This window comes from Dromaius novaehollandiae, chromosome 4 (assembly GCF_036370855.1).
Source record: "Dromaius novaehollandiae isolate bDroNov1 chromosome 4, bDroNov1.hap1, whole genome shotgun sequence".
NCBI classification, from domain to species: Eukaryota; Metazoa; Chordata; class Aves; order Casuariiformes; family Dromaiidae; genus Dromaius; species Dromaius novaehollandiae.
In genome coordinates, this window is record NC_088101.1 from 74,752,330 (window position 1) to 74,778,834 (window position 26,505).

At 37.8% G+C, this 26,505-nt stretch overlaps 1 protein-coding gene across 1 annotated transcript in view; it reads right to left on the minus strand.

Annotated features, from left to right (window-relative positions):
• JAKMIP1 (janus kinase and microtubule interacting protein 1) overlaps positions 1 to 26,505 on the minus strand; it is a 131,962-nt gene that overhangs the window by 86,506 nt on the left and 18,951 nt on the right. Inside the window, exons 2-3 of the mRNA XM_026122004.2 lie at positions 25,245 to 25,436; positions 5,913 to 6,186 (exon numbers count right to left, since the gene is read on the minus strand). Coding sequence (XP_025977789.1) covers positions 5,913 to 6,041 — 129 coding nt within the window. The 5' untranslated portion in view covers positions 6,042 to 6,186; positions 25,245 to 25,436. The remainder of the gene's footprint in view (positions 1 to 5,912; positions 6,187 to 25,244; positions 25,437 to 26,505) is intronic.

Consider the following 26,505-nt stretch of genomic DNA (forward strand, 5'->3'; position numbering starts at 1 on the left):
TTTTCTTATGTTTAAATAGAATTTCCTGTATTTCAGTTTGTGCCCATTTGCCTCTTGTCCTATCACAAGATACCACTGAGAAGATTCTGGCTCCCCCTTCTTTACCTCCCTCATCTGGTATTTACATATATTGATATGATCCCCCTGACCCTTCTCTTTTCCAGGCTAAATGATCCCAGCTCTCTCAGCCTCTCCTCCCATGTCAGGTGCTCCAGCCCTTCAATATCTTCATGGACTTTCACTGGACTCACTCCAGTATGTCCATGTCTCTCTCGTACTGCAGAGGCCAGAGCTGGACACATCAGTGCTGAGCAGAGGGGAAGGATCACCTCCCTCAACCTGCTGGTGACGCTCCTCTTAATGCAGCCCAGGATGCTGGTGGTCTTCTTTGCTGCAAGGGTGCATTGATAGCTCACATTCAAATATGCCTTTTTGTCTCACCAGACACAGGACCATGGAGATCTGTACACTCCAGTTTATCTCTATAAGGATTCTACCATCACCAGAAAGATCCCCAATACATTTTTACTACTTTCAAAGGCAGGTTCATTTACATAGTCTGTTACCAGCTGATGTTTTAACAAGAAAGAATATACATTCAGCAGCAATTTATTCTTCTACTATAAAAAAATCTGAATTTTCCTTGTTTATTTAAAGAAGTGATCTAGCTGCAAGCAAAAGGACAAGAAATTTTTAAAAATGGATAATTATCTATCCTACTGTGTGACTAAATTTGGCCTCACTGAATTACAGCAACTTCTATTAAAAAAGACTTCTTCTCTGGAAAGATGTAAAGTAGTCGAAATGTCTCATTCTGGAAAGCATTTAGAAAAAATATTTTTTAATATGGAGCTCATTTCCAGTGTCATGACAAGGGGCAAAAAGCCAAAAGCACTAAAAGGAATACATTTTCTCTTGTTGGTACATCCCTGTACACATAAATCCAGGAGTAACCAACGCAATTTTAACCTCTTCCAACCAAGGCCATGTAAAGAATGGAAATGCGTTGCTCTGGGCCTGATCTTCAATATTCCCGAGTATCTTGTGCAAACTGCTCTGAAACATCACATCTCCATAATGCAGAACAGCACAAGGTTTCATTGCTCCATATGCAGAGCCAGCTCTGTCCACCCTAGGTTAAATGGGAAGACACTGATATTAGCAGGTTGTAACAGGACATACCAAGTTAACTTGCCATATACTTTATCCTGCACAATTCTTCCTTTTCTCCATCCCTTGAGGTTTTTCTGGGCAGCAAAGAAAAGCTGCTTTTGGAGTACCCCTTCCACTTTGCTGCTGACTAGAGAAAGGAACTATTGTTGCCTTTCTAAGCATCTTCCTACGCCAGTGTGAGGGTCAAGGTGTTCAGCTGAGTATCTGAACACTAATGAGCTGTTGCTAGGCCACTTAGAAAGCTCTTTATGAAAAGGTATTTTGCTCCACATTGAAACTATACATGTCACCATTCATTCAAGCAGCTTTGTTCATCTGATCTTTTCTGAGGGGGTTGGCTATAGGCAAAAAGAAAGAAAGAAAATAAAAAGGATCAGCTTCACAATCTCTGCATAAAAGTGGAGCCCACTCACATCAGGGATCTTTATAAGAGGGAACCCTAAAAGATTCATCTAGGACATCCATTTGGAACAACTATCTATACTGGTATGGAGCCCAAGGAGTGACAAGCAATCCCAAGAGCCAAGTCTCTGAGAGGCACCAAATACTGCTAACTCAGGGAAGCTGAGCAGAAACAGCAGCAGTACTCACTTCTTCCCCCCGCCCCTTTTTTTTCAACACAAACTCACCTTTTGGTCTCTATATTGGAGAACACTCAATCAGTCTTGAGGGACTGGATAAATTGCAACCTACTCTGCTGGAGACCTGAAGCTCCTATTTGGAAGTCACACAACATGCTTCATCTTATAGCAGAAGTAAGAGAAAAATACTGTTCAATAAGCTAGTGCCAGAATAAAAAGATGAAGAAAGTGCTCAGCAAGAAAGGTAAATAACTATTTGAGCTGATGCCATAGGATAAATTCTCCATCAACTGGATTGTAAGAACTCTGTGTTAAAATGCACAAAATTAAAACTATTTCAGGGGAAGGCATCCTAAGAATTCATACTTTTATCGTATGAAAACCTTTCTATGAAGTAAACTGGTAAGTGTAGATCCTTCAAGCCTGAGAAAGATAGTGAAAGCATTCTGGAGAATTTGGAGGCTTAATCTTTTTATTGGAGGTGACAACTGGTTGCTTCAGCCCACAGCCTAGGAATTCTCCCAACTTCTTTCCCAACTATACTATCATATTTCATCTTCTGAAAGCAACAGCTTTTATCACTTCCGATCGCCTAAATCTCCAACTCATTCAGCCTGGATCCTGCTTTTCATCAACCACTTCTCCAAACCTCCATCTCCTCTAATAACAGCCTACACATGGCAGAAGCAGCAGTCAGGGATGATCCCACCGTGCCAGACTCCATCGGTTCCTTTGATGGGATGTGCACTGGCTGCTCACTCACCAGCAGCCTGCTGACTCCTGCAGAGTAAACATTGCAGTACCTTGTTATCAGGAAAAAGATATCACCTCAAGCATTGGAAGAGTATCTGCTAATGTTTGTTAACCGCCTTAGTAAGAACGTGTACTTCATAGTATTTGGTTCTGAATGTTCATGGACCTCAGCACAGGCACTTACACAAGAAGTGAGCTGACTTCACGTTTTCCTGAATCTGCCAGACAACACCATGCCTCTATCCATGGCAGCTCCTCATGCTCACCACACAGCTCAGTTAGTCTGAGTCCTGCCTCCAGTCATGCTAAAGCAAGCACAATTTTTGTCTTTTAGTCAACCCATTTTGTTACTTGATACTCAAATGTTAGATGTCTTCCTACCAACTGTTTGCACTAGCAGAGGGTAGTGTGTGAGCAAGTGTCCGTTCAGGCATTTCTTTCTCCAGGATCTCCATAGGCAGCAGCAGACAGCTCCTTCACCTGCAGACCCAAGCAGACGGGACCAGCTACACGTCACAGCCCCAGCACATCAAACAGGCGGTCCCAACACAAGAAAGAGACAGTGAAAGGGAACTGAGGGAGGGACACAGCTTTTGCTCCACTCTTATTAAATCTGTGTGGGACATCAGGCAGCACAAGATTAATGAATCCAGGTGTTCATATGCCAGAGGCCAAAAACATCAAGAGCAAGACCCACAGCAACGCGTACCCAGAGGACGGCACGCACACCGGCTTTAGATCAGGCATCGCACAAAATCAAAGAGGAACAATGGCACAGGAGAAAGCTCTTAAAGTTGCTCAAAAACAAATGAAACAAAATGGTCTGGGAAAATATGCACAAAGTGTTGGATGTCTCTTGGGTAAAGTTTTATTTCAAAGCAGCTAGTATTTTAGCACACAGAAATACATTAAGATGTGGAAAAGAGGTTGAAGACTGCACTTTTGTCATCCTCCCCACAGTAATGCTTCCCCGAAATGCATTCCAACACGCTGCAAAATTTCCTATGGATTGCACTGTGTATCTAGCGGGATCAAACAAGCTCAGGGGCCTACAGATACGACTGGGGGGGAGCAAAGTGTAAAACCCAGTGCAGCATGGGGAGCAGCCTCACCTGACCAAGGGTTCCACCTGCATGATGAGACTGATGGATTTTAGAGCGCTCCAGCTTTAATTTCCTCACTCATATACCTACATTTCATGCATGCATGCCTGCTCATTTCTCTGCAGGTGTACGTGCACACACACAAACAGGTCTCCTACGACAACCTCAGCACTCCAGAAAACATAAAATTCTCAGACTGTAGAAACATGAACAGGGAACTAAACTGAAGCAACCCTTCCCAGGCTGGACAGAGGTAAACAAGCAGGCAAGTTACAGAAAAGCAGTGGCAGTGTTCCTATAGCAAGCATAGGTTTATAGCTACACTCCATTCTTGGCTGAGTCAGAGTTAAATCTGATGCTATTATAGTTGAAGTGTCACACTTCAAAGCATATTATGGCTAAATTGTTTTTAGGGATTGTTTAATCTTTCCTTTTTTTTTTTTTAAATCTGAGTAATTTGAATACTGAAATTTAATTCGTACCTTGGACAGAAGAATAATGTAACTTTTAAAATGTTTTCTTTCTAATACAATATGCAGAAGATAGAAATACAGACATACGAATCTTATTATGTAAGAAGTGATACAGAACACAAAAGAGGAAATGAGATAAAATAACTAAACAAAAAAAATTTAATCAAATATAGTGTCAGCTCATCATTCTTTTTTCCCAAACAGAAGCACTGAGGTACTAAAGAAAAACAAGACAGTTCTATAACACAATTTATCAGCTGATAAATTCAATTTTAGAGGGTCTCAGCCACTAGTAAATTTCTTGGTGTATGGTTTTTAAGGAGCAGAAATCGTTTGTGCTACTATTGTATCATAGATTATATCAAACAAGAGAAGAAGTTGGATGAGAAAGCTAACAGCAACAAAACTAGTGTTACTATTCGCTCTTCAGTACTGCTTATCCAGCAGAAGCAGGAAGAAAGGATCAGACAGATCATAGCACCTGCAGTCTGAAAGGGAGCCCAAGCAGTAATGGGCAATAAGGAAGTATAAAATATCATCAGGATTTTCAGTTTTCTGTTGTGCAAAATAGAGCATTCTATGACTTTTTGCTCTAATCTGGCATGAAGAAAAATTTCCAACACAAATAGAGTTGTCCATCCATTATATCTGAATCTATTATGTCAATCAAAGCAGAATTAAGGCTTTGTTGCTTGTTTTCTTTCTAAGAAAATAAATCCTGAAGACTGGTAATTTTTTCCTAATTAAAATATGAAAATAAGACCACCCAAAGCTGAGCATCACACAAGGCTGTTAAAGAAACTAGAACATACTGCAATATTACTGTTCAGGTGTTCCAAAGATTTTGTAAAGTGTCTCCACTTCCAAAGGGGAATTTTTACACTGATACAGAGATTCAAGTAAGGAACAAAGTTATGCTATATAAAGTGAATGCATATTTATTATGCACACTTGCTCTACTGATAAACCCTTGAGACTCTTCCAATGACAGCATCAACAAGCAAACACAGATTAATCCATCTCCAGCAGGTGGACTGTCTTGTGCAGAGTCAAATGCACTGACTGAGATTAATAAGCTATTAGAACAGAAATAAAGTTATTGAACTGTCTATATTTTAAAATGCTGCAGCAATATATAAAAATAAATGCTGCCATTTATAAATATACATATACTGTATGAATGAGCAACTTCTAGGTGTATCTTGATTATTCAAACACCTGCAGAACACATGCTAGGTAGATACCATTTACGGATCCGTTTCACATGCAAATCGCTACATCATTCAACAGCTCAGAGAAACAGCACTTGTAACCTAAGTAGATCAAATCAGGACTTCTACACAGCCAGTTCCCAGTCAGTTTACATCCTCCACATGCATTTAAGTGACATGCTTTGAATGTGGTGATGATGTTTGACTTTGCATACACTTATTTTTACAAAATACAGTTTTCAGTGCTCATATCTAATACAAAACTCCTTTTTTCCCTTTAAATCACATTAAGCTAGTGCCATCTGTATTGCTGTCACTGCAAATTTCAGTAACTGGAAGTTTGGGCATGTTTACTTCCTTTCACGTTATTTAAAATAGTTATCAAGAAAGCTGAATTTAACACTAAGTTCTTCTCATATTTCATATCACACCTTCCTTTAGTATGACACTATAATTTCAGTTTATCAATGGTTCTTCAGATGATTTCACTTCTTCGATTGTCATGTGCTTCTCTTCTAAAGCTACTGTATTTTAATAGCGAATTAGTTCAAGACTCTAGGTCTGCTGGTTTATAATGCTGCTACTGTTTAGAACAATCATTGAATGTGGAACACATACCTTGCTTTTTTCTTGCTGAAATTCTATCTGGATGTTGGTTAGTTTAGTCCGTAGTTCCTCATTAGCAGCTTGTAGTGCTTCAATCTCCATGTCGCACTTCTCCACCTTGGCACGACTTTTCTTTGACATAATTATTTTTGAAGTTTAAAATAAAAGTTTTTGCTCCACACTGAGCTACCAGCTAGTCGCCTTCTGCTTTTAGCGTTTAAGAGTCATGTAGCACTCAAAATCCTCCACGTAAACCTCTGCCATCATGGGCGCTGTCTCTCACATCCTGAAAGAAGCAAAATAGCCGGAACAGAATTATTAGACTACACCAATGAGCAGCATGAAATATCACACTTAATATAGAAGAAGTTGCAAAAACAATAATTAAGTTACTAAATCCAGTTTTACAGCACATTGAACTTCCTTGTAGTATTTACTATATTGTATAGTGTACTAGGCTTTGAAAGAAAATGATCAGAAAAGAAGTTTCGCAATATTTTATCAACTTATCCAAAAACATCCTATGCCCACAGGAATGAATTTCTTTGCTGTCATGATAAATACAGCATATTAGCATAAATCATATCTTATTCAGGACCTGACCATGCTTAGGATTCCCAAGAGGCACTGAGACAATCTTAAATTAATTGAGGGTAGTGGGGCTTCAATGGGAATAATTTAATTCCTGTAGTAAGGAGTAAGCACCTCTCACCTTAACCTATCAGTTTTAATATATTATCCAAAATTATCACGGAGTCTCATAACATTAGGAAGTATGGAAATGGTGTTACAAAACGTTGAAAAAAGATTTTTTTTAAACTTATTAAAGATATAAGAAAAACTGCATGTGTCCAGGATTGATCTTGTTTCAAATGCCCTAACCAAGATATTAAGGTACTTACCTTCATTTTCATTCCCAAGCCTCTGTCTAAGCTTAAAGTATTCAATTATTTAAATCAGCTTTATATAATATTCACGGAGAATATCAATAGCAGTCGAAGAACCCTAATTCCAATAACTATGAAATCCCAAGATTAGTTTGCTTCAGGTTATAGAAGTTTCATCTGATTTTTTTTTTCTCTGCTCACCTCTGAGAATAATTTGGTGCTCCAAAAGACAAACTGAGCAGCGAATGCTATCAGTGCTGAATTAGTTTCGAAATCCATTTCCTCTGCTCATTTTAAATATCTACCCAATTTTCATCACTAAATTCCTGACAAAGCAGAGAGGTTCCTACTTTACTAATTTTACATTTCTGAAGTATTAGACTTCCATGAAAATGGCTACCAATTTGTTTTCAAACAGGATGTTGCTCTTTCTCACATACGTCTACTGGGAGTTAGTTTACTGATTGTAGTAAAATGAAAACCACCAGCATTCTTTAATATGCAACACCTACAGGGTTATTCACTCTGCTGTTTTAGATGTCCACAGACAAATACTACTTGTTGAATTCAACTAACTATGTAAGTTTTATTCTCATTTTTAAAGACTGGTAAACTAAAATGGAAGATATTCACTCAATATATGCATTTATAGATAGTTAGATATAGGGTTTTTTATATAAATAACAGCTGAAAAGAGATAAACTATTTTCAAAGTAACTTAAATGAAGTATTTGTTTCGCTTTGCAATACTAGACATCTTTCCTTCAAAACTTTATCATCTAAATAATTTACTCTGTATCATAAAATTCAATTTGCTTCTTAAATTCATTATATTGAGCATTTGTAATATTTAATTTAGAAAAATCAGTGAAATTAAATTTTAGTTTTATTTCCAAATCAAAATTACCTTACAAAACAATGAAACACTGCTAGTACTGTGATTTTATACATAATTGCTAACTTTAGAGAAATAAAAAAGCAGTATTCTTAAAATAACTTGAAACAAGAACTCTTCATGAAGTAGCAGAAACCTGAGTATTTACTTTCTTATTAAAAGAACTGCTTGGCATTAGTTTACATAGTTCCTACAGTGCTATCTAAAAACAACATTTAACCAATATATTTCATCCAAAGCCCTTAATTTTGTGGAAAATTGGTATTCAAAAATCAGTTCCCAGTGTTATTTCTCTGGCCAATTAAAAAAAAAAAAAAGAGAAAATAATGCGGATATGCAGTTCTAATACCTAATAATTTCACTTCACTCAGAATGGTCTATGAGGAATAAATTGGTCCTTAGCTCAAAGCACATCTCCTGACATCCTTACTAAGCAAAATTCCTGCAAGTCCAAATTATATATAATTCAAATCAGTAGGTGATTATTTTAGTTAGGAAAATCAAAAATTTCCCTCACTGGCCTGGCTACATCCATTTTAACCTCATTTGATCCCTGTCCTCTCCCCCCCGCCCTGAAATCTCTATTACAGTTTGGGGTAAAGCATATGAGAGTGAATAGATATGTTTGCTTCTCTATCAGTAAAACAAGAAATTGAGACAACTGGGCTTGATGTAGATATACATGACATCCAGAGGGCAGGAAAAAAAAAAGAAGATTTGAAGTGTGTGGCCTTTTGGAATTACCATGGTTTGGTAACAGTAAGGTCCCTTGGCCTTACCATGTTCCCAAGCATGTTATGAAGATACTGTATCGTTCAATATGAACATCTAAACTTCCTTTATACACTTCAGTGGACAACCTAGCTCTGAAATCCTGCTCATGCATAACTGCCAATGACTTCAAAGTTCATATTTTGTCAAGGAGTCACCATCACTCCAGCCCATCACTCCGACAAATAAGGTCCTGCTATAAGATACCAGAATAATGCTGCTGGCCACCCTTGAAAATTTGGGGATCTAAATATAACATGCATTATTAGCTATCTGAATTACTTTTAACTCTTAAACTGACTTTAAAAATAAAGACTTTGGTGCTATTCTTTGAAGTACTCTTGAAAATTTAAAATGGGACTAATTGTTTCACTCAGTGCTGAAGTCTTTCAGTGACACAGTGGCACCACCTCAAGCAAAACGTGAGAACAAAATTGTGGCTGCAAAGGCTCCCCTACAGCTCCCAGTCAAAGTACAACCACTATTTAAAATAGCCCTTCATCCGATACAGAAATCGCCTCTTCTCTTCACCTGTTTCCATGCACACACACATACTCATCAGTCATCTGAGACATTTTGGGATGTGAAGTACTGCCTACCTCAAGCATTCAAAAAATCCAAAATAAAGTCGCAAGGAATGCTAAAATAGTTATATCTTGCTAAGTCAAAGTAATGACTTCTAGATTCTCCCTCTTTGCCCAGTGGTTTATGAACATTTGGGTTCTTTTCTCCAACCTTTTCTCCATAACTCAAGAGTTAAACATTTTACTTTAAGTAAAATAAAAGCTGAGTTTCAAAACCTGAAGAAAAAGTGTTGGTGGGCACAGAAACATTTCCATTTTTATTTTTCCCTAGATACATCTTCCAGATTATCTATTTCAAAAACAGGAACTATGGCAACACAAAGCCTCTCTTAACACTCACAGCAGGCACAAAATCCAGATAGGGTAAGAAGAGGATATATCTTCCTTCCCATACTAAAAGGTTAGCACAAGCAAGTGCCTGGATGCTGATCTATTTGAGTATCCACACTTGCCATTTGGATAAAGGTCATGATAAAACATATTAATCTTGTAACACAGTGAGAAAAAAGAAGGAAGAAATATACCACCCTGGCAAAAAATGTGGTTTTTTTAATCAACTCAGAAGCTTCAATCAACAACCCATTAATTAGCTCACAATATGCCGCTTGAGAGGCAAGAGCATAGAGCAGCCACGATATAGTCCTGCAGTCCCTGTGTGTCTAAAAACGGCCACTTCCTCCACTCTGAGTTATACAAATACATTGCAAGCCTCCAAAACATTTGAATATATTTTACATTTCCCAGAGAAAGGGAGGAAAGATTAATGGATTTTAAGTCACAAGTCAATCTTGCACCAGGCTCAGGAACATACCAAGCATCTTGCTTTACTTGGTAGATGCAGGGGCACTTGCAGTTCAAAATAATGAACAACAGCAAGAGAAATAAACTTCAAAGGATTTGTATCAGCTGGTCAACAGTTTGGGGGGTTCACATGTGAGAGAGCAAAATATTGGAACATGGTTAACAGATTACTACTCCATTTCTGTTATACCTTGTGGGAAATCCATTCAATTTCTAAAGTACCTGGAAAACCAATCACCTGAACAATGTAACAATAACTTTCAATTTCTCTTCCATTTATTTTATGGATGTCCTTTATCACTACCTCAATCCCTTCCCTGTTTCAGAACCAGACCTGGCTTTCAGAAGAAAGGCCTAGAACTAAGTCCTAAATTGCTATATGATGTTTTTAGAAGTTTAACATTGATAAAACACTTCGGTAACACAGAAAAAAGATCTGTTTTCTGCAAAGAACATGAGAAAGCGTGGTGTCTCACAATTCTGACTACTTAAGAGTTAGAAATGGAGGAACTTTATAGTGTCTGGTGGAAAATAACTCCCTTTAAAGAAATGTAGATCTTTGAACATGATTCCATGAATACATCAAAATAAGTGGAGGGTTATATCTTTAGAGAATTTGAGTCTCTCACAGTAATAAATGTAAGATAAAACAACATGGAAACAAGAAAAAGTTAAGTCAGTGTCTTTTCTTTGTTTTTATTTTTTACATTTTAAAACATATGACCTCCAGAAGATTTTTTTGATGTTGTCTGCATAAGCTTCTGTGCATGATGCCTGTTTCCCAGCTGTCTACTTAGGAAAAAATAAAATATTTAGGGCTGGTACATATTATCATACTGTATCTATTTTGCAGAGTACCTATACAGAATGTCATAGATTCAAATGATCTACAAAATAAACACTGTGTAAAATACTACCATGTTACAGCTCAATGAAACCTTACTCTCAGATTCATTGTTAAAACTGCACAACCACACAATGTTCATTAAGTATCTCATTTTTCAAAATTTTCTAATATTCTATTCACTACATTTTTGTTATTTAGAAATATTATATAGATAAATACATAGAGAGAAAATTACAAGATTTTATTTAGAAGCATTTATTCTATGTGACTGAAGACATAGTTCATATTTTGATTTGAAATAAGGAAATCAAGTAGTAACTTCTTTAAAAGTTTGGCATGACTGTAAGTGTACTTCAGTGTCTCAGTGAACCAAGAACTAAGTATGGCAGAACAGCAGTTGTAGAATGGTGCCTTGCTTAATTTTTTTCTTTCTAAACATACAGTACACTTGTGCTGTTCTTTCTCGATTTTCTTTTTTTGGGGGGGGGAGGGGGAAGGGGTGATTTTGCTATATCACTTCTGCTTTGTTTTCCCAATCCCAAACTTCTCTCTTCAGGCAAAATATAACGAGAAATATGCTGATCTCTTATTTTTTCCTCTTTGTAGTTTTTCTTTTGTTTCCTTCCCAGTATGCTCTTCTTCACGTTATAAGTAGATAAAAAGCATGGATTTTTAGCTAGCATCTTGTAAGAAGGTAACATTGCCTTCTGTACTCTGCCAGTTTCATTCATGAAGACAAACCCCACATTGTATTTTGTAAGCTATCTATCTTTATAATGGCAATGTTATACATATGAAAATATAAAAATATTACCAAGTTATTTGTCTCTAGTACCTAAAGTTAGTTTAGATAGTTCATTAACTAATTGAAACTCTGCCATCTTAAAGTTATTTTTATCTTCATCTCAAGCTCTTTCCTCTAAATTTGAAGCCAGTAATTGCACTGTGTATCAAATCAACTGGGAAACTCAGAGTAATGAAAGCCAGTATTTATGTGCTATAAGGGATTCTCAATCATAAAGATTCCATTTATTATTCCTCTAAGACCTCAAATGCAATATAGTGAGTTGATTATTACAGTTTTTTTTTTGAAGGGTGTAACTGAATTTACTTTAAATAATTGGAAGTGAAGAAGAAGACGAGGAATAAAGAAGAGAAGGAAGAGAAGAGAAAGAAGGAAGAAGAGACAACACGTTAAATACTAGAGCAAAAATTGCAGGAACGTGAATTAGGATTACTAAGTGAAGACATGTGGAAAAATATTCAATAGAGCATTATCACAAACTATTTTGAGGTTAGAGGGGTCTGGGTGCACACCACTCTTCATGAGCTATATAGTTCTGGAAAAGTGTCCCTTTAAAGAGCACTGAATACTTTTCTGGGATACGTTCTCCTCTCACTGAGTACATGGAATTGAATTATGACTACTTGCATCTAAACATACCTTAAAATTTTTATTTTACTGGTCTGTTCATACATTCTAGGGCAGCTATATCAAAGACAGTATTGTTTTTTCAGTATCTGTCCCAGACTAAAACCACTCAGTTTAATACATTATTTCACTTTCCAAGTGACTTCCAAAAGTTTCCCAGAAGGCCAACAGGTATTCATACAACTGTGTAAGGGGTAAAAGCTTCCTTGCCTAGACGCTTTTGCCTCCACTTGAGTAAAAGACGCTGCTTCATTTACTTCAGTGTTTCCTTTGCAAAACTACGCACCCTCACTAGGATTCCCTGGGCTACCCATAACCCTTGTTAGGCTTGTGAATGTCAGACTGAACTTCATCATTAGTACAGAACAATCCTGAATATTCAAGAAGTTTAAAGTAAGTTTTATTACCCTTCTATCCAACAGTACTAAATTCAGGGGATGCAGGTAGTGCATGTTATCTTCAGAAGTAACTGCCAGTTTACCTATGTTCTAATTTTAAGGAAGGCTGATAATCAGCCAAGGACTGTATGGAAAAGACGACATTCATAGTTCACAAAGCCCAAGGCGTATTTCTCACAAGGCTCAAATGACCTACATTTCCTGCTTCACTTCTCAGTTCAGTGCAATAAAACATGGCTGAATTGATAAAAGCAAAAGCAATCAGTATTCTACATGATGTTAAATAATACTTTTCCCGGCCAACAAATAAAAATCAAAGTTACTAAAATAATTTACTAAATATATTGTAGACTAGTAAAATTTTAAATAGCCATTTGTTAGCTACCTACAGAGACAGTTCTATTTCTGTAACAGCTGAGCTTTTGAAGGTTTTTTTAATCCTATCCCACTTAGGGAATTGCAAAATTTCCTTACAGTAGAATACTTCTGTAAGTGCCACTTGTATTTTTTTTTCCACAAGATAAAAACATGAAGATTTTTATTGTTAACTAACAGCCACACACTCATTATTGCAGTTTCACACTCTACCAGATAGAGCAACACTTTTTTCAATACCAATACATTTAAAGGTCTGAATTCTAAGGAAAGTAATCACAAAGAAGCTCTAAGCATTTTTAATTATTGTTTTGCCAGAAAAAGCTCACAGTATTATAATTCTGTTGAACATAATTAGAGAGAGGTAACTTATTGCTTTAAAGAGATTCCACTGTTATCATTTTATGATACCTCACCCAGAAGGTTTCATGACAGATGGTATGCTGCAGATGAACACAGTATTTAGAAGTCAGTAAACTCTTCTGTCGGGGTAGTAATTAATTAATCCCATTATTACTCTCAATGGCCTCTCAGCAAAAGTGATCTGCTGAGTTCCCATATCTCCAGTCTTTCAAAAAATCCCAATGCCCCCAAGAATCAGTATCTGCATTTTGACATTCCATCACAAATCACTGCCTTCCACATGAATTTCACCAATATATTCATTTTCACTCCAGTTAATTGGGTGCCTGTGTCATGTGTGCATCTGTTAAAACACATGCAACTAAAATATGCTTCTAGGTCACTGCATGCTACAAAAGTCCAAAGTACACTTTGGTATATCAAATTCATTTAAAGCCTACACACGCACTCAAACATATGTGTATCTGGTACTGACAATCACACAACAATTAATCATTATTTTTGATTGGTAGTACTGCAGGACATTGCATAGCACCAGAACATTAACGGCCTCATTCTAATTCAAAGGACACAAACAATGCAAAAAAGCTAGCTGCGAATTTACAGGAAACCATCACAAGTAAACATTCAGTAAAAGGGAAGGTTTGAGCAGAAGAGGACAAGGCAGGGGGAGGGAAGAAATCACAAATGTGTTTAATCACAGGATTATTTTGAACTTGTTATGCATATAGTTTTAAAACCTGCTTTTAAAACTATTTATGGAACAGACAATATCATCAGCAATCCTTGCAAGCCTTACAACAGGAACCACAGAATATTTATACCATAAAAAAAGGATTTAAAGGGATGACAAGTCTCTGGTTTTACAGATTACTTTGGAAGGCAACTGAAGGATCAGTTCAGAAATGTAACTTAGAACAAACTATTTACTGTGACTCTACAGACATCTGTCACTGCCATTCCACTGCAAAGGAACACTAGAAATGCAATCTTTTGGGTGCAAAAATGTTAACCTCTGACACGAGAAGCCTGTTTGATATTCTGAAACTGATAATCTCCTCAAGCCACTACAGCTACTACAATCAAAGCCACTAGATTAGCAGAGAACAATCGACAGCTACACAAATTTAGATTCACGGGATGGGAACAAAGAGAGAGGAGACACAAATACACAGCAAACGTGTCTGCATGAGAACACCATCGCTGCAGAGACATCTAGGTAGCACTCAATGAGCAGGGTAGCTGCCTTATAATACAATATTGCATAGTCCTGATGTTGAAAAGCAGTGAAAAACAGAGTTCATTGGCTCCACTACAGCCCCGCAAGGGGAAGTGAAGCGGTTATCGTCCATACTGCTCTCGCCACACACCTCCTCTGGCTCCGCTCGCCTCTTCAGGAGCCTGAGCACATGTACTCTGCAGCTCCTTTTCTACACTACACAACACTTTAATACACTAGAATTTGAAACTTGAGCTGAATCTCTTCTTAACAAGAGCTTGATCCAAGGCCTCTGAAGTAAATAAAAGATATTCATTGGCTTCAATGAATTGATTCAGAAATTCAGAATTTATTCATATTTACTCAATTTCACTTGTAATACTGTTTTGTGGATTAATCATTGAAACCACCCAGCTGACCATATAAAAAGACAACACGTGACAAGCAGCAGCCCTATGACAGATGTAAAACCCAGAAAGACTAACGCACAAAAAGGTGGAGTTCCAGCCCAACCAACCAGAGGACAAAGCCCTCCCTGCACAACCTTTCCAACTCAGCTCTGGAGCTGGTCCCCTTTTAGGGCGCTGGGTTAACCGCAGCTCAAGATAAGCCGCTCCATGCAGAGATATCCCCTCTCATCTATCTCCATGCCAACCCCCTTTTTCCGAGCGCACACAGCTGACCTGATGATTCCCTGCCCTCTGGAGCAACCTACATCCAGCTTTCTGTCCTTCCGACTGTAGCCTAGGTGTGATTCAGAGAGATCCCTGGGATTTCCCTCATCAGCAACTTTCCCTTTAAACCACAGTTTAAGAACAAAAATAGGTGTGGTAAGAAAGGTCAAGTTGTAGCACTTCCCAGTTAGGGCTAAAGAAATGGCAAATACAGGGACAGATGCCAATATATTTATTCACTGTCACTAGCACCCCACAGCTTAATCCTCCTGTAAAGTTCAGGCTTTTGGAGTAGGCTGTTTTTTTTGTTTGTTTTATTATTCATCTGAATTTTGCAGGAAGGTTCCTTTGGATTGCTTGTTTTTTATTATGGAGGGATAAGATAATTAAAACCTGAAACTGGAAAGATGGGAAACTCAAGGATGACAGCTGTGTAGGAAATGCGCAAGACAACTGTCAGCAGCATTTGGGGAGAGAGGATCAGATTCCCCATTCACTGACACAAAAGACAGAAAAATGGAACCTGAGTGGGAGAATATTTATTATTTTCTAAATATTTCTTCTAAATACTTAGTATTGTCTAAATCAGTAGAATAGGCTCAAGAGTTTAAGACAGTCAAGTAAGTACAAGGAGGAGAAAAGCCACATCCGGATGTGATACAGTTACCAGCTGAATAAAGAAGCAACCTGAGGCTGCATGATTTGGTTTCACCATCTCCGGTTTCAAAAATTACTGCGTGTGCAGTTAATCATGATTGCCAAACGTGTAAGCCACCTTGTATACTGGCAGCCAGACCACATACCCGTCCTACTGCTTCCTCACTGCAAGAGAGTTGCACAGCTATGGGCAGGGCAGCAGGAGCATACGAGTCAGCCCAAGGAAAAGCAGAAAAAGTTATTGCTCGGCAGTTTAATGATAGAACTTCTCCACCTACAAAGGGAGAGCTCTATTTTGACAAGTCTTCTCATTAAAAACAAGCTGTTTTAGCCAAAATAAAGATGTTGACATATGAATTCAGTAATACAGGACCCCTGATAAAAGAATATGCTTTGTTTTCCTCCAAGAGGCCATCATGCTCCACATTTAAAGCCAAACTCCTTGATCCACAATATAAAAATAAATATATGCACTGCAGAGCTGGCAGTTATTTAAATTTTGAAGAGCCACAAAATCCCCAAAAGGTACCCACATACCTCAGGAGCTTAGGACCTCAAAACCTACGGTTGACCATTATTATCAAGAATTTCTGCTAAATTACAGTGTTCATGAAGTAAGATACATCACTCACTCCCCAAACTAACTCGGAACATTTCCAAAAATTTTGAATCTAACTGGAGTTTAAAAAAAAAATTAAAAAAAGATTATTTTATGGGAAAGGCATGGGGCCAAGGCTTGATGGATTTTGGTTCCATCTACAGTTCTGTCACAAATTCCTTGTATGACCTTGAACAAATCACTTAATCTCTCAGTAAAACAGGGATTATGCTTGCCTACCTCAAAGGTATTCTGAGGACAAAATTAAAATACAAGGCACTGAGCCACCACAGAAATGGGGATTATGAGAACCTAGCAAGAGACTACAGCAATTGTTAGTTAACATGAACCATCAGATTAAGCGCCCTACGAAACTGCAATTCCCTCACAAGATCCATTTAGAAATTCCTAACATATCTGCTCCCCCCAAAAGTGCTTCACTGAACAAATGAGCCCATAAACAGGAGAACAAAGTATTTTGGACACAGATCTACAAGACTACTTGGGCACCCTATGGGGGACTAGAGAAAATTGACTATCCAAGATCCAATCCTCTAAAGCTCTCCTTATTCCTATAAGCATCTTACATAAAATAAAAAAACTTCATATATCATATTCAATTATTTCTTCTCTCTAAAGAATTTATATATTTCCCACACACACACACAGAGGAAGCACTAACCACTGTGACACAGGCTAAGTCACCCAAGCCTGAGCAAGCGGTGAGACCTGACACCACCTTGTTCATCTTTTCTAGTGGGTGGCTCAGATAATCCTCACACTAGTGCTGTAAATCCTGCCCTGCAGGTACACAACAGGCCATGTACATCATCTGGGGAGCGAGCACTGTATTCTTGTCCAAAGATTTCAGAGATTTGCGTGTTCTCGACTGGGGAGAGGAAGTTTTTGCATTCCCCCGCGTGCACACCTGCCAGCGGGGGCAAAATGAGCCGATTCGGGTAACTTTCTCACTTTAACCGTGCTCTACCAATCAGCCAGCTAACGCTGGCATTTCAAGCATTGATATTTGAGTTCACCTTCATTGGAGTGAACGTGGTACTCTGGTTCTGCAGTACAGGCTGGTGGCACTGCATCACCAAGCCAAAAATGTTTAAACTGGATATTTCAGCCAGAGATTAGCTCCTGTCCCTTCTCCTTCCCCTCCCCTCATTCTCCTAAGGGAACAGGGCAGCAGCTTAAAACTGCAGGCAGTAAGGACACGGCTAGGACCAGCGCAGCCTTAAGACGAAGTCCCATCTCTTACTCAGCTTACACAGGACAGCAACAAGCATGACAGAGCACAAAAAAAAGCAGAGAAGACAAAAATTCTTTCAGCTAAAGCCTTTCCTTGCATAAACCTCCTCCAGCATCGACAAACTGAAAACACTTCACCACCATGGGAAGAATACCAATAAAACATCTTTCTGGTAACTGCCAGCAAATTTGATTTGAACTGTGCCAGGCTTGTTGGAACGGATGTTGGCAAGTAGGTCACCAGCAGCACAAATGTGCTTTCTGCGAATACTCAGTTGAACATGTTAACCATGAACACTTGCAGAGAATTTTTAATATCTTTATCCAAAGACATGTGCATTAAAATCATAATGCCAAGGATAACATTACTCTGAATGTTAAGATAAGAAACAAACAAAGTTCAGTCATAATTTGGCTCAAAAGAGAGAAACGCACAATTCAATTAAGAAAATACAAAAACCCACACCTACTCTGCAACAAGCTAATACAGAATACAGGACAGACTGCAGCCCAGATTAGACAGCCCCAAAGTATTCTGAAGTTCTCGCACATTTAATCAATGCACAGAAATATGTACAACAAAATAAGCCTCATAAATCTGGAAGAATGCTTAGACACAGAACAGAAATTATTGCATATGCAATTTTAGGTTTTCCTGTAAGGCAGCTGGATGCTCAGCTTTAAGTTAGGCAGTAACATCGCCAACGCATCTCAAACACTGCTGAACGCTGTCATAGCTAGGCTATTCTGGCCATTTAGAGGAATTAAAAATGATTTATTGCTCACTCTACGGAAAACATTCTTATCCCTTTTACCTAAGAGTTTTTCCTTTATTGGGAAATGAACCTTTGATTTCAATATACTATCTCAGAAAGCAGACCACAAAGAAAGTGCAGCGTTTTACCTAAAGCCAATGCCTAAACATGCCAACTACAGCTTGCAGGAGTCGGCCCCTGTGGGTGAATGAAAGATATTTGTGTGTCTGGATCCCTTACAAACACAACCTCCTTCTTCCCCTGGTGCCTGCAAAGAAGGCTGTTCTCTGTAACATCTAAATGCTTCTGTAAGTCGTCTTTGACCACAGAGCAAATCTATATTCAAATTTCATTATCACATAAATAGGATACAGTAGTCATTCTAACTTTGTGCCCAATTGTGTAAGAGTATTTTTATATACTTTTATATACTACATACCCAAATGTTGTGAGGGATTAGCAATAGGAAATCAATAAATATTTTCATTCAGATATGTGGGTCTTTACCAGTAAATAGCTAGGCAATGGATTGCCTTTCATTGTCCCAACTAGAAGGTCCAGTTTTAAATCTTTGATTGACGGTAGGAAATAACTAAAACACCCAAAGACTCTCTACCTCCTTTAATTTGCTCTTTTTTCTTGGTTTGTAACAATGTCCAGCACACCTGTAAGTTACTCTTTTGCAGGTGGAAACCTCCAGCATAAACCCCCTTTACCTTCTCCTCCTCTACCACTGGCATTCATTTACTTTAGGGGGGGGAAAAAAAAAAAAAAAAAAAAAAAAAAGACACTCATTTAGATGAGTTCTTCACACTTTTCTAAGTGTGAAGGCAAAGGAATTATAAAATGATGCTGATGCAGAGAATTGCTACAACTACCCTCCTGTAAGCAGTTTAAAGCAAGTTCCTCTACTTAAAAGGGTAGGAAATCAGCTTTCCACAGTTTCCTGATAAGTACTGAAATCTTAAACTGCTGCTGTTGAACAGATGGAAAAAAGAGCAACTGATCCCAAAAGCAAAGCAATAACATGCTAAGTCTTAGAAGCACAGTAAGACACTATAAATTTTTATACACCTTTCCACCTTCTTATTGCTTGAAATAACCCAAAGTAAATAAAGTATTTCCTCAATAAAAGAAATACAAGCTCCTCAAGGAAGCAGTAGCTGCATCTCTGCTATAGGTTGGATGCTTGTCATTTACATCTCAGCATACTCCCTCCCCCCAGTTCTCCTTCACATATCCTATTTTTAGCTAGATTTAACACAACCAAAACAGAATTTATTTCCCTATCTAAAACTTTTACTATGGTTTTAATAGCAATGAGTAGCGCATAGGCTAGCAGGGTTGAGGGAAAGACATTTATCACGGCTGCACAGTGCTACGTCCACGGGTTGCTGACTAGCCCGATGCAAGCTTGCAGCGCCGGAAGCTCCCTGGCTGCTGTCCCAGCCACAACCACCTTCCTCCCTCCTTCCCCACCTCCACAGCCTGCATGCAGCTATCAAGCCACCTCATCTGAGCATCACATTTGAACAGTGACCGAACGCTGCTGCTGCTTCCTTTTTGCCTTCAACAACAGATTTTTTTTAGAAATCCTTACAATGAAGGCAAACGTTATCAGCAGCAGCACACGCTTGTCTGACTACTGCAATATCTCCCTCTCTAGCCTTTCAAAGTTGGAAGTCATTCATTGCCAATCCACGCACATGCTTGTCGATTTACTCTTCTTCTAAACTGATACTGTTCTTTTCAGAGTGGTCATCAGTCAGGGCATCAAATTTAAGCTTTTTTCAAATTTAAATTATTTAATTCTGATTCCCTCCACCCCTCAACATTTTCCAAATTGCTCATCTTCCAGGCTAAATACAGATTTGCATCCTTGATGGCACTGACTTGATGGCACAGCTACAAAACTAATCATTCTGCCTACACAGGAAGACACTATTCTGCCATATTCTATATCAGATTTGCGCTGTCAGCTTCTATTATCCCCTTTCCTAAACTCCAAATAGAGAGAATTCTTCCTAAAGTATGAACACTCCTGTCCCTAGAAAAAAAATATTATATGATTATCATAACGATAAACATATAATAAACTTGCAGTAGCCTGATTTCAGTAATACAGTGTTTTTTCCAAACAATGAATGTTTATGACATCTGTTTGTCAGTCTGGATACAACTTATAAACAGTGCCTCAACTTCTAAAAAGAGTTCAGGTAAAAAGGTTCATAAAGATCCAATCAGTGAAATAACTTCAGACTTCACAGCTGACAATCAATTTCTTCAAGATCTAGTCATTTATATAAAGTAGATAAAACAGAACTTCAGAGAATATCCGCAAATGATACTATCTAGTATCATATGTTAATACTATGTCTGAATTAAGATCTTTGATGAGCAAGCAATTTTTCAGCACATCTCAAAACTCTGTTGGTTGATTCTGCAAATTTGAAGTACATCTATGCTATTCAGTTCCATCCAGGCCCAAAAAAAAGTATTCTCTAAAAAAGGGGGTTTCTCCTTCATGTGGTGGTTTGTGTTTGCCAGCTAGCGTTGCCAGTGAATGCTCTGTTTTATTCAATTCTGTTTCCGTATTCACATGTATGGTCCTATGAAGTGTTCTTCATATTCTTCTCCATATTTTGTGTTCCTCATTTCTGCCTCCTGCTATAACTGAAACACGAAAGAACTACTAATACATTTTTGAAGTGTTGATAAATGTATTTATAACAAACATGTTCAAGTGTCTGAACACACTTTTTAAACAAAGTTAAGACAGTCTAGTTTGTGCTAACGTATAGTTTTCAACACAAACACAGTCCACATTAAATGGAAAGTACACTTAGCTGGGAGATGGGAATGTTTTAGAAGGTAACATTTCTCAGGCACACGGACTTCACTTTTAACACAGGATGTGCAAAAAGATCACACAGCATAGAAAAGGACCAGAAATGTCTCCAAGATATAAACAAAAATTTAATAGAAAGCAGCTTCCTCATAACAATACATTATGTCACCCTACAGTATTTAATTGCAGAACCGCAGGACTGAGCTGATGAGGAACAACCTGAAAATGAACTTAGATTCTTATTGTCCAAGCTAATTATAAGATGGAAACACATAAAGGAACATTTCAAAATATGTTTTTACTTATGATTTGCCATATAGAGTTCCTTGTAACATTTATATTAAATATTTATATTTATCAATATATAACTATTTATATTAACATGTGTTACAAATACAGTATGTGTGTAGTATGCTCACAGGATGGGTTTTCTTCAGAAAGGATAAGTTTTAGGTGGCGAGATCATTAGGGCCCTCAAAGCCATTCTCCCAGAAATCATCACTTATATAATTGCTATGCATAAAACACGTGCAATTTTCTACATACACTGCCATAGCCAGACCATACCATCAAAGCTGTTTAATATTCATAATGCACAATTCAGAGTTACTGACGTTTTCAACCGATCAGTTGAAGGAAAGAGTGGAGAAAACAAACAAATCAAGAACTAGAAAGCCAACCATAACTAAGACATACCAAGAGAAGCACTGGATTTACAAAGACAGTTATCTTAAAGCAACATTAAATCTCCCAGCTTCAGGATCCCTCACTACTATTTATTGAACATGTACCATGTAGGCTAAAGTTTTCCAACGGTTCATACCTTTTTTTGCCCATTCATACTTGTTTATTAATAGACAAGGAGCTTCACAATAGACTGAAGATCTGTTATGCTTAATATCAGACAGCAAGCCTTAAACATGCAGAAGACTTTTCATGGCTCAGAAACAGCTTGTTTTGCTTCCTTTTTAGTGCCTCGTGTGAACATTCAAAATGCAGATGAGCATTTTTAAATGACCAAGTAAAATAGTACCTATCTTATCTCAGCAAGAGCATTACCCGCCATATACTTATCTAACTGTAAAATGCACACAGGAACTCTGCCAGCAGCTGTACAGCTATCAGCTACCCAATTGCCCTGCCTTTTTAGCAAAGCTCAATATTTGCAAGTAAGAGAAACTACCAGACACAAGCATGTTATTCTAGTGCTTTGCTGTGTTTGATGAGTAATAGATCTGTAATCTCATGGTAGGGAAAATAGATAATTGTACCAAGGATTAGTCAACCAAGACAGATTGTTCAAAGAATGGTAAAGAAAAAAAAATAGAAATGTATGGGTAATGCCAAAGTTTATCTAGATTTAAGTTGCAATCATTTAAAGAGAGGAGGAAAAAAAAGAAAAAAATTAAACAATTGTGGCAAATTTCAAGTTCTGTCAATCAGCTAAGCAGAGAGACAATAAGAAAAAGGGTGTCTGACCCTCCATCCAGTATGTAAAAGCAATCTGAATTTTTCACAGAAACAGGAGTGTTTCTCTAAAGCAAAATGCCCACAAGCAGCTGCATGAGGTAGCAGTGTCCACGCAAATCAGCACTGTCCCCTGACGAATACACGTGTTTACACAGCCATTCTGAGGAGATAGTTTGGAAGTATCAGAGACAGTCTAATCAAACAAGACAACAATATAAAGAAACATAACTAATCAAATAAGGCGAACAGCAAAATCACAGATGGGAAGGTTTGGGCTCCCCCCTGCCCCGCAGCATTGGGCAGATGTGCATAAGCAACCCAGAGGATGAAAGCCCTCTGGTCACATTTTCATAAACTAGTTCCACGTAAAATGAAGCCTACTTATAGAGACTTTGCACATGAGGAAAACACTTTGTTGCAAACTCGCTCACATCTTGAGCATTTCATTTTCATTATGCAGAGTCAGCCAAATAAAATATTCAGTCTAAATCAATTTGCTAATCTATGTTAAACTGTTTTGATATACCTGAACTGAATGAACTCAAGGATAATAGGAAAAAAATCTTCAAATAGCATTGTGTCTGATATTTTTAAAAAAATCAAAATGCTTTCACCTCAACAGAAAGCCAAGTTATAGAATTTAAGTTAGTTTTGGAATGCAGCACTTTTATTCTTCTTAAAATGAGCATCAACTACTTTGTATTATTATTGTTAAGTAGATGTGAAGATGAAATTTTTAGATACATCTGTCACTGAAGCTTGCTCTTTATGCGGTGTACCATAAAGAGTTAAGCTTGGCCAGAAGCAAATGTTGAAATGTTCTTCCAAGTAAAAAGTAAGAGAGAATTTACAGTCACATTAGTTTATCTGTTGCCTCAAAAACAAATTTAGTTACAATACTTTGTCTCTATATTATAAGTTAATTACACTGATGAGCACAAAATTATTTTAGACCTTTTTTCCCCCCACTTTTTATATATTGCTTTATAATGACTTATCTATAATGAATTTCTCTCAACCATCAAAATAGAGGATACTAATGAACTAACTATCAGCTGTACTTGAGTGTCATAAAAGACAATCAAATAGGACGCAGAGGGGCCCTAAGGCATGTTCTGTACTTTACATTTTTTATTTTACTCATTTTCATGAGGAAGAGGATTTCAGTTATCACAATTGTGGATTGTACAGCCATCATTTCTCGTAGCACTCACCTCCCGGTTCTGATGGAAGGGTAAAGTATAACCCTAAGCAGGGTAAGTGTTGTCCACTATGCACTAACTTCAGTGTAATACAGCAATTGCAATATGCAAACTATAAAACATCCACCAGGATAGGATGTCACTGACACTTCCTTCCTTCCTCTACATCATAGCTTTCTGACAAACCTTGATGATACTCATGACTCCTCTTCCACAGAATGTCATTTTGAGGAGCAGCTACTCACTGTTCTGCCAACGGCATTTTGCTGCAATAGGGACAGTTACATGGAGAAGGGGATGTCCAGCCCTAACATGTCTAATTCCAGTAAGTGCATTATCTCTGCAGTTCTACTGTGGGAATACTACAGCACAATGAAGGCAGGAATTAGGCACTGTGTGAAACTGTTATCCTTGCCATAGCCCTCCAAAAGGAGAAAACTGCTACATTTTCCCCGTATAAGCAGCTGCTCCCTTAAAGCATCCAAACAGTTTCCCAAACATGCACAGTATATATGACTCCTTTCTGAAAGCCTGGACTTGTGCCTACTATAACCATAAAAGTCAACAGAAGGTTGGGAAAGTCTGACAAGGGAGCTTAGCACCTGACTGAGACCAAACTGCTACAAGCCTTTCGTCTTTATTAACAGTGACAGGTTGAGATGAAGACAGACCATGGTCCAGTTGGCAAACAATATGATAAGCTAAGACACCAGGCAACATTCTGTCCCATACAATTTAAACCTTACGAACTTTCCCCTCCCCCCATATTAAATAACAAAAATTGAACAACAAACAAAACACAGGCATTTAAAAACTGGGTTTCTAAGTTCTTAGCCACCAATGCAGTTTGGCAGGTTGGCCTTTACCAAAAACAAACAAAAACAAAAAAACCAAAAAAAACACAAAAAACACAACAACAACAACAAACCCCACAATATCAGGCAGTTTATTAACTATCTGTTTTATTTAAGTTTGGTTAGAAAATTTAAGTTTGGTTAGAAAATAGAATAAAATCAAAAGGAAAAATGACAAAAAAATCCTGAGTAGGAAAACATTCATTTCATTGAAAAAGGTTATTTACTGAACAGAGAAAGGTCCTATCTAAAGAGAACCATATCAAAGCAAAGAAAAAAAAAACTTAGTATAGATTTGGTTTATTTTACTGATTGAAAAATCTGGTTGGGTTTAAAATCTAGCTCATCGCAAAAAAAATTAAAAACTTGAACTTTCAAGTGATATTGTCCTTCAACATCGTATCTGTAGTTTATATTTATTCTTTTCCCCCCCAACCAATACTCTGGCAATACACAGTACCTTTCTCTTGTTCACAGGTTTCCAAGGCAGTTGTGTTCAATTTTAAGTTAAAGAGGGGAAGGCTGAGCAGCACCAGTAGCTGAGTCTGAGTATGTTTGTAGTGGACTTTCCACACCGTGAATCCTACTCCTGTTGGCACATCCTCTTTTTCAACAGCAAGGAGGGATTTCTGAGCAATATTAGTGACATCATCTGTTAAACAAAAGAGCAGAGGTTTAATGCACGTCAGATTTGATTAACAGCTTTGATGATAGTAATGCAATGAAAAGTTATTTACACAGGCTAACAAAACGCAGCAAAATAAGATAGTGTGCAAAACTACAGGATGTCATCTCCTCTCCATTAACAGCAGACATGCAAAAATCTAGTCCTTGGTTGTCTTTGGTAACTACTTGATGGTCCTCAGTGAAAGCAGGATGAAAGCTACTGAGCTACTTCACACATCGAACAGGGCACTGCAGGCCGTTCGCTCAGAGCAGGTACCGCCAAATCTGTATTCCAGCTGAACCACAATAACTTGCTTGTGGACTACACACTTAGATTGTCACGGTAACAGTCCGTAAATCATCACAAGTATTTCTGTAGTCTTCAGAGTATTCAGTTTCCAGGTAAACAGACTGGCCACTATCACGGATCTTTATGAATACAAAAAGTAACCCTAAGGAAGTTATCATGTGTCCTACTGAACACAGGACTAGACTGAGTTCCAGAAAACATCACTTCCATTCTTCTGCCTGGGTCTACCTCTCCTCCTGTACAGTGAAGGTAATAACGCTTTCCTTTCTAGATTTCCTTTCTGGGAGGAGGGGGGAGGGAAAAAAAAAAAAAAAAAGAAAAAAAGAAAAAAAACCTTAGTATTGCTTCCCTTCGCATTTCTTGACAGTATTTCAAAGTATTTTGATCATACAGAGAGGCAATAGAAGCATTCAACTTACTGCTGATATACAGTACATGTTCATTTGGATTGTTATTTCCCATCTGCGGAAAAAAATCTATTTACAGAGATAAAATTATCTTTATGGAGATACCTTTATGGAAAATACCACTCTAAACCTTAATGGTAAAAGGTCAAGTTACTTAATGAGTGCTATGCTTTCTTCCTCAAGCATCTAAACAGCTATGACTCCATCCTTAAATAAACAGTGGAGTAAAGAAAAGAGAGCAAAGTCTCCTAAACATCAAATTCTTCCCGTAATATGCCTTTTGTGTTAAAGCATAAGTCAGTGATGGAGTAAAAGCGACCCAGAGAAGGCAAACAAAT